At 39.0% G+C, this 8,956-nt stretch overlaps 1 protein-coding gene across 1 annotated transcript; it reads left to right on the forward strand.

Moving 5' to 3' along the window:
- The first annotated feature begins 600 nt into the window (after positions 1–600).
- Positions 601–3,190, forward strand: LOC115683395 (uncharacterized). Its single transcript, XM_030607939.2, has 5 exons — positions 601–814; positions 899–1,033; positions 1,299–1,406; positions 1,800–1,904; positions 2,845–3,190. The coding sequence occupies exons 1-5, from the start codon at positions 671–673 to the stop codon at positions 3,007–3,009; spliced, it is 657 nt and encodes a 218-aa protein (XP_030463799.1). The 5' UTR covers positions 601–670; the 3' UTR covers positions 3,010–3,190.
- The last annotated feature ends 5,766 nt before the right edge of the window (positions 3,191–8,956 follow it).

Genomic DNA, 8,956 nt, shown 5'->3' on the forward strand with positions numbered 1-8,956 from the left:
ATTTGAGTTTGTGGGAAAGTTCGAATCTTGGCATGTGGGTGTGCGATTTGTCTCTCTGAGTTTTCGAGAGATTATGAATGTGGAACCATGGTTTTTCGATGGGTCGGTTATAGATTTGGTTTCTGGGTCTCCGTGATTGTGTGAAAGTGAAAGGCAAGAAATGAAATAAGAGGGGTGTCAATGAAGCAAAGGAGTTTCCATGGCTGAATGGAAACTTATGGCTGGAATTTTGCCCACGACGGGGCGGGGCGCCAAAGCCCCAGCCGAGCTGCCCTGCCTCCGGGGCAGGAACGGGGGACGTGATCCCTGTCCTCGCTCCTCCCCATGTCCATCCCTTGGTAGGAAGGTGATTGTCCAGAACAATGCATTATCCGCGTTTCCGTGAAGATTGATGTTGCTAATATCCGTCTATTTCAGTTTGTGCATAAGTGGACATCGGTTAGATGACTAACCCGGAAACTTAGATCTAAATAGTGATATCCTCGCTTTAATTAGTAGTTTGACCGCATTATTTCTACGAAGACAATCCGTTGTTATGCTGCGGGTTAATTATTGTGTGTACGTTCTAGCGTTTCGAGCTGCTTATGAGTTCCTTCACTTAAAACTTGTTAATCTAGATTGTAAGTTTGTTTCAGGCTGGAAAAAGGTAGTTTTGGAGAGACACCATAAAATGTCTGCTATACAACGTGGGAGAAATGCCATTCGGCAGATTGTCCAAGGTGCTTCTGTCAGGAGTTCTGATGGCGCAGTGCATCCACTCTTCCATGCCTGTCAAGGAGTCAGATACAGGAAGTTGGAAGTTATACTCACCACGGTGAGAGAGTTGAAACGCGGAGTTATTGCATTTTCTATTGGATTCTTGGCATCTATATATGAACTCCTTTTGTATTTTTTTCAGAGCATAGAGAAGCTTGGAAAAGCAGGTGAAACTGTGAAGGTTGCTCCAGGCTATTTCCGAAACCATCTCATGCCCAAGTTGTTGGCTGTCCCGAACATTGAGAAGTTTGCTTATCTCATTAGGGAGCAGCGCAAGGTTCGTTCCAGTTACACTAGTGAAATTGATAATTTTAGCTGGTTGCAAATACTAATGCGCACCCCATGATCTGCATAAAAAAAAAAAAAAAAAACTTTGTTGAGATTAGATCACGGTTCTGTTGTTGTTACCTAATATCTGAATAAATAGCAGATTACTGATAATAGATTTAAATGAAACTTATCTAAATCTGAGTAGTTAGTAGAATACACTTTTCGTATATTTGACAATGAGCTAATGATGTTTCTCATTTATTAATTGGCAGATTTACCAGCCTCAGGAAGTAGAGGAGGTCAAAGTAGTCACTGAGACTGCGGAAGATAGGATGAAGGAATATGAGGCAGCTGCAAAACGTCTAGACAATGCACGGCTGGTTTGTAACTGATCTTTGATGCTCTTAATTGTGGTGATAAACGACACATTATAATTCAAAATTTCAGATTCTCCATTTGCGCAAATAAACTTTTATCTAAATGCTCAGATTGCATTTTTAGATGAATCAAGTATGAAAAACCCTTGAGAAACTTGAGGGAGCGTTGTTTAATGTGTAGGTCTAAGCTCTTGTACATCTGGGATGATGGTCAAATGTAGATCAGATTCAACAAGAAATTTCAGTATAGATTGTGTCCAGTTGACTTTCTGTTATGCATGGAAGATACACAATCATCACCTAAGAACAAGTTTTGGATCTCTTTCCATATTGCATTAGGAATATTTGCTTCTGACTTTTGTTTCCCAGATGGCTTATATATTTCGCTTTGTGTAGGTACTGAGGAGGTTCATTAATGTCGAGAAATTACGCACACGTGCTACAAAAGATGAGCCAATAGAATTGAGGTCACCTGTAATGAAAGAAGAGCTTGTCTCCGAGGTATGTCACAGGCTTCTCTGTCCTGTCTACAAAGGTTTCTTTGTTGTATGGAAAGTAGTTTGCATCTTGTTGTTCACTTGGCATAATCATTAGCAAATATTACGTGTATTGAAGTGATGTTTGGAGCAATTTATAGTATTCTATGAAAGTATATTTGATTTGGAAATGCAGCTTTCAGTGCTCTGAGCTTGTCCGTATCATGGGAGAATGCCTGTTGAGTTATGAGCCCCTTGTGCCATCAGACTAATTGTTTCAAACCAATGCTAGGCGTACTAATACCAGTATTCAAAATTGGTAAACTAAGTAATGTACTAGATTTGCAAGTTGTTATTGAACTAAGTCGGCCATACTCACGACTCAATAGGAGTCCGTCACAGGCATCACTTAATATACTAGTTTTGCAAATTAGTCCTGGTGTACCTAGTATTATTCAAATGTTTCAAGGTGTACACTGGCTTATCAAGCAAAAGGGAAAAAAAGGACGCAATGGAAGAGGTTGTCTGTTTTCATTCACTATGCATACTGATGATTATATGTGGAACCGAGATAATTGTGTAACTTTAATTTTAGGAATCCATTATACATGATCGATCATAAAGACATGAGCTGTTTCATCTCATATCTGTTAGCATGACAAAGAGTTAGGAGAGCTGTTGCTCTTTACTCTGGTCAGGATAGAGAACATTGCTGTTATGTTTATTAGTTGACTGAGCAGGGAAATTCTGAGATGGCCTTGAAGCTCATTCTTTTGGTGCTCTTTGATTGTAAACTTTGTGGTCGAGTCCGATGAATTTCATTCTCCATTATCTATCTACCTATTTGCAAGTCGATATTTGTGATTGGAATATCACCGTGAATGAGAGAGGCTTGAAAAGTAAATCATATTTTTCTGGTTGGCCTCCTTCCCCTCACTTAATGCAACCATTTGCACTTCTCTCAGGTGGCGAGGCAACTTTGCGTGCAAATTGACCCCGAAAACGTCCATTTGCCGAGTCCACTAACAAATGTGGGAGAGTACGAGGTGCCCCTACGTCTGCCGAAATCCATCCCTCTCCCAGAGGGGAATATCCAGTGGACCCTTAATGTCAAAGTACGATGCAAATGAAGCCGGCACTTTCGATTTAATGACATCCTCGGGCATTTTCTCTTGTGCCCCAAAATTTGTATTGTGAGCAAGCACTACGAGGAAACAAGTTATTCTGTATCATTTGTTTATTTGCTGCTGGCTGCACATGAATTTCTCTGGGATCGTCAATTGGTTATTGCTCTCTCTGTATTCTGGTTTACTTCGCTTTTTTATCTCTTGGTTCTTGCTTGTACTTGCTCATAGTCTGAGAATCCTCCATTATGACTCGTTTTCCCAACATCTAGCGGACAAGTATCGCCATGTAAATTTTCAGCAAAGTGAGAGAAAATGAAAATCGCACACAGAATTCGAGAAATTCAAATACATGTATGTGGCAATCGCACGATGTTCTTCGTTTATGAGACATCTTGAGTTATTGAAGTGCCCCTTGATAGTAATATCATTTCCTTGTCTATTTTCTCTTTCCCTTTATTGAGATTCCCAGGTTGTTGGTCAATGAAGATAGTCTACGGCGATTTGGATGAAGGAGAGGTAGATTGTATGATGCAATGGGTTATTAAGCTCGCCAAAAGTATACAAACTATCTGCAGTTCAATATATTGGGACATCAAATTTCTTACGTCTTCTAAATATGTTGCCGAAGGCCTTTCCTCGTTCTGTGCTTTACAATGGTTTCCAGGACAAGTATCCCATTTCCGGTCGCTCCTTCAAGATGCTCGCCCAGGAACACCGTGCGCTTTGTTATGGGCCTCGAGGGACTGAGATTCAGGGGCAGGATCATTGTATGGCCAAGTAGAGTCGCTGTTCGTTCTATTATGACGAGGAAAGATCAAGGTGGTGGAACAATCGCCGACTTGAGGAGGTAGTTCCATCTCCTTCTGCTCGGCTTGTGATGCTATGTAGGTGGTTCAAATTCTGCGAATAGAAGATGTCCTGAGAATGTGTAGTTTGGGATTGCTCGAGGCATGACGAACGCGGTCATTGATGTCTGGCAAAATTTGCAGGAGCTCCCTGGGGATTCCTAGGGAGGCAGGCATGACTTTGAGAGGGAGTTGCAGTTGCTGTTCCAAGAAGTGAAAAATTACGGTCGCCGCGGGGAGATATGATGCCGTAAGCCTTCAAGCAAACTTCGAAGCTGTAAAGGGACGAATCCGAAGGCATAGAAGAAGCTGCTGTCCTTGAAGCGATAGCCTTGAGGTATATGCACATTGTTGATATGAAAATGGCCAGAAACTCTGCTGCAGATGGTGATCTTTGTTCTTTTTCTTTTTTTTTTTTGCTTTCCCGTCAAATTTAGATATTATTGTAATTTCAGGAAATTATGAAGAAATCATATATGAACAAAGTATAACATTTGAGGGGCTTCAGCACATAAAAGATCCTAAAGGGCCGGAGAAGGGGATAAAACCTAGTTCAGAGGTAAATAGTTTCTCCTGTGGGCTCTAGCAACTCAATCTGCAACTAAATTGGCATGTCTAAAGCAATGGGCTACTTGAATGTTTGAAAAGGAGAGTAACATATCGTTGCACTTCATGATAAGGGCGTGAGCATCTCATGCAAATTGATTTGAACTCCTTAAGGCATTGACCAGGCCTAAATTCTCTCGGGCCCTATCACTTTTAACTAGTTTAACGAAGTATTTCAGTTTCTGATAAAAAAAAAACGGGTATAACATTTGAGAATTTTGAAAGTTTCGAGAGTTATAGATTTAGGAAAAGACATGGTATGATTTGCAAAATTTTGATTAAGTAAAAAGTAGAAAGTAAAAGTCACGTGAGTTTAGTTTTCTATTTTGTCTCCTCACCTAACATGTTTGGGCAGGTTTTTCTCTTTTTTCTTGTTATTCTGTTAGAGTTCATTAAAGTTAACATAGTTTATCAATATGGAAATTTCAGTTCTACCATCTAAATTGTAGCCTGAAATAATCATTCGTATAGAGTTCCTATAGATTAATTTAGTCAAGAAATTACTTATATGTTCCACTATTCTACATTCTTCTTATATGGTCATAACAATGACTTTTCATTAGAGCAATTCATTATATGTCCTCAAAATATAGAATATATTTACATCAAATTTAATGAAGTGGTAAATTATGATACGATATGATAGGTTTGTGCAGATGGCCACCAACAATCTGGTCTTGATACATCTAATAGTGCTTGAATACTAATGTCTAAAACAGACTTCATGCAAAAGTTGAAGGGCAATGACCTTCGGGCTATATTTCCTCCGCCTTTAGTAGAGAGATTTCACCAACCATGCCTCTAATTGATGAGTTCGGTTATAAAATAGTTCAAAAGCCTGGAAATCATATAAAAGAAAACTCAAAACTTCTTTGGGATAAGTTTGACCGGTCAACGTATTTTTCACCGCAAATTTCTTGAAGACTAAATTATGGAGCACTCGAAACTTCAGAAATTAGACTAAGACAAATCGAAATACAGGGCCCGTTGAAACATTTGAAGAAAGTCTCCATGAAATTACTTGGACTTTTAGATGGTGGATTTTCCATTGAAGGCATCAACTAATTGAGCCTAATTAACACTTCATTCTTCATAAAAAAAAAATGTTCCTTTATGTGGTATTATAACTACTTGGCCCGATTCACGTGACCCGACCTCCCAAAAATTACGCGCAAATGCTTATCACTTATTTCAAAGGGGAGACATAGCAGTCCCCATGTGAGCATAAATATTCGGGTAGGAGGAGAGCTCGGAGCTCTTTACAAAGAAGTAAATATTCGGTAAATGGATAATGCTCGTATCTCATTCTGCAGTCTTTAAACTGAATCTGAGCCCCAATGCTATTCCCACATTCTTCCCCGATGCTCGTCGAAATATCATAGAGGCAGCCTCGGCAATCTGGATGAGAAAGCGCCCCATTGCACGCCGCATGGCCATAACAACCGTCGTTATGCCCGGTGGCCCGACAGTAATGGTCGAAACCTGAATCTGCCGTAGAATCAATCAAACACTGGATGACTTGTTCGTTGTTGTAACGGTAGTAACTGAAGGGCGCGAATGTTGCTATGCTTCATATTTTGCTCACTAGAGTTGTGTCTGGATCACTCCTCGCAGCACCGAGAATGAGGAAAAGCGCAGTCATGGCTGCTGCTGGAATCCTTTGAAAAGTGGCCATTTTGCTGACTTTGAGTTTTGCTTCTATAGCTAATCAGCTTGGCTATATATATAATATAGAGGGGTTGTTATTGGAAATTATCTCTACATATTACAAAGTTACTTTAATCGGCAGTTACGAGGAATGCTTCCTTGACTTTTATCGAAGTTTAACTTCTTATGCTCAACTTGTTGTCGATTGTTCGACGGCGGAATTTAGTTGATTAACTAGCGGTGCATGTGTGTCGTCGACCCAATGAGAATGATACTAATGTATACTGCCATCTCAGCCAAATATTTTCGGGAAAAGTGCACTAAAAGTCCTAAAACTCGTCACGAAAGTGCAATTGAGTCCTAAAACTTTTGAAAAATGCACTAAAGTCCAAAAACTTGTTTCAAAAGTGCAATAGAGTCCTAAAATTTTTAAAAAGTGCAATTAATGGAAGACTTGATTGGACCAAATTGACAAGTTTTAAGACTTAATCGTACTTTTTGATAGTTTTATGACTCAATTGCACTATCGTGACAAGTTTTAGGACTTCTAATGCAATTATCCTAATATTTTCTAAGTTTAGTAAATGAATAATTTTTTTAAGTGAACATCTAGAAGGAAGAAAATAAGAGATGAGTAAAGAATTGATATTATTCTCATTCTTGTTTGGAAATGTTCCGTATTTTGCACGTACTTCCTATTTTTATTAGCAAAATGAGTGGACATGCATTAAGCATATTGTTCTCTAATCTTGTGAACAAAAGGTTTTTTTAGTACGTTCTTTAAAAAAGTTAGAGATACCACTTATTTAAATTGATAATTTACATATTGAAAGTAGATAATTAATTACACATAATTTATATATAAAAAAAAATCTACCTTCCTACGTGGTAAGTGTTGACACCTATATTTGGGCTACCTTATTTCTTCATATATTGCATAAGAAAATTAGGAGTTGACTTCGATCCTAAATAAAAAAGTATCATTAATATAATTTGTATTTCTAAATTAGAAACATTGAATAATAGGCCCACAGAAATTGCATTTTAATTAGTCTGGTTACAAGAGTGCTATTTGGGTTTAAGGAAAGGGGCTCTAAACTTAATTGAATTTTCAGGACTGGGCCACATGAGTTCAAAATTCGGCCATGCCCATAGTCTTCCCGATGTGACCGAGCATGTGCATAGCACATGGGGTGTTCTAAACTAGGAAAGATTGCATTCTTTGCTCAAATTTGGAGGCAATAAGGCTATTATCCTTGAAAATTTCAATTACATGGGAATAAGAAAGGAGGGATATTTTAAGTTCCTAGCATGGATATACTGACAAATTCTTTGAATCTAAGTTAGGAAACTATGATTGCAACCATAATCTTATGCCAATAGACACTTTGTTCTTTCAAAGAGAGGAGGCACATATACACATAAAAAAGAATAGAGAGAACGCATAGGGGAAAATTGTCCAAAAGTCATAAATCTATTGCACTTTTACCAATTCAGTCCTAAACTTTTCAATTTTGTCAATTGAGTTCTAAACATTTTTACATTTTGCCAATTGAGTCCATTCGACCAATTTTGGCTGGAATTTGCTGGCGAGGATGCTTGCTGTCCTACGTGACATGGCCAGTGCTAATATAGATAATTTTTAATGATGCTTTTCCTTCATTATTTTATTTAATACTGTGGTCAGCGCGCCCGGCCCTTGCTGGCTGCAAGCAAGGGTCGCGGCGCTCACCTAGTCACCTGGCCTGACCTTACAAACCCTCCAACTAGGGTACGTGACGTCGAAACTCAAATTCCCTTAGTTCCAACCCACACACTCCACAAAATAGAGAGAACCAATCGGATTGCTGGGGTACCTAACGTCCGGCGACGACGACAAGGGCTGTGGTGATATGGCGTCGCTGCTTGTTGCGGAGTTCAACGATGGTGGCAAGAAAATATGTGAGCGAACGAGCGGGTTTCTCTGTTTAAGAGGCGTTCGTTTGGGCCTTTGGAGGTAAAAGAGTGAAGAAGCAAAAGAGAATTGGATGGGCTTGGGCCGCTAGGGTTTCTATTGTCACCATAGGCTCACTAAGCCTGTGGAGAAGCCTCAGATGGACGATACATTTAAATCCAGGCTCGTCTTTCTCAGACTAACCAAAGTTTTTTGAGGCCGATGTTGGATTGGGGAATCGAACCTACAACTTTCGACTCGCACATCAAGTCATGGAATGCTCCCCTAATCCTTGGTTGGTCGGTTATTTAATTTGCAATAGGATATTTGAGAACAAATAGGAAAAATGATAAGCAATAGGAAATGAACCTAGCAGCTCGTTTGGTTACAGGATTGGAATAAAGCTATGATGTAATAGCTAATTGAAATGTAGTAAAGCTGTCATGACTATTTTTATGTTTATTTTAAGTAATGTACGTAATACTTATTACGCTGTTTTATTTCATGAACGTCATTCGTATCAAGGGGGAAATAGCATCAGAATTTTCAAAATAAACCCTAAAATCAGAATTAGACTGAATATAATAATTACCGCTTTAATAGTCAATCATAATTTATTAATTTAATGCCACTTATATTATTAGACATACAATTATGGCAACTAGATTGTGATTTGCATAGGTTTGATCAACAGGAGGTTTGACATGTGCGAGATCGACATTGACCAGTTATCACGATGCCAACATGGAAAAAGAGAAGTATGGACTATTGGGCCACAACTCTAGAATCTTGGGATGTGCGGATCATGGCTAGACAGTAGACACATGACATAGGCGACCGGCATACATGTGGTTAGCATGATGTCAAGCCGATTAAAAGTCCGAGAAAAGTGCGAGAATGATTATTTTCTGGTCAAATA

This window comes from Syzygium oleosum, unplaced genomic scaffold (genome assembly GCF_021117445.2).
Source record: "Syzygium oleosum isolate NSW1041296 unplaced genomic scaffold, Sole_v2.1 Sole_v2.01, whole genome shotgun sequence".
Classification (NCBI taxonomy): domain Eukaryota; kingdom Viridiplantae; phylum Streptophyta; class Magnoliopsida; order Myrtales; family Myrtaceae; genus Syzygium; species Syzygium oleosum.

Excerpts from the sequence above, each read along its gene's own strand:
- LOC115683395 (XM_030607939.2), top strand. The coding sequence starts at position 671 with ATGTCTGCTATACAACGTGGGAGAAATGCCATTCGGCAGATTGTCCAA. Across the intron at positions 1,407-1,799 it reads GTCTAGACAATGCACGGCTG|GTACTGAGGAGGTTCATTAA; the intron begins GTTTGTAACTGA and ends CGCTTTGTGTAG. Across the intron at positions 1,905-2,844 it reads AAGAAGAGCTTGTCTCCGAG|GTGGCGAGGCAACTTTGCGT; the intron begins GTATGTCACAGG and ends CACTTCTCTCAG.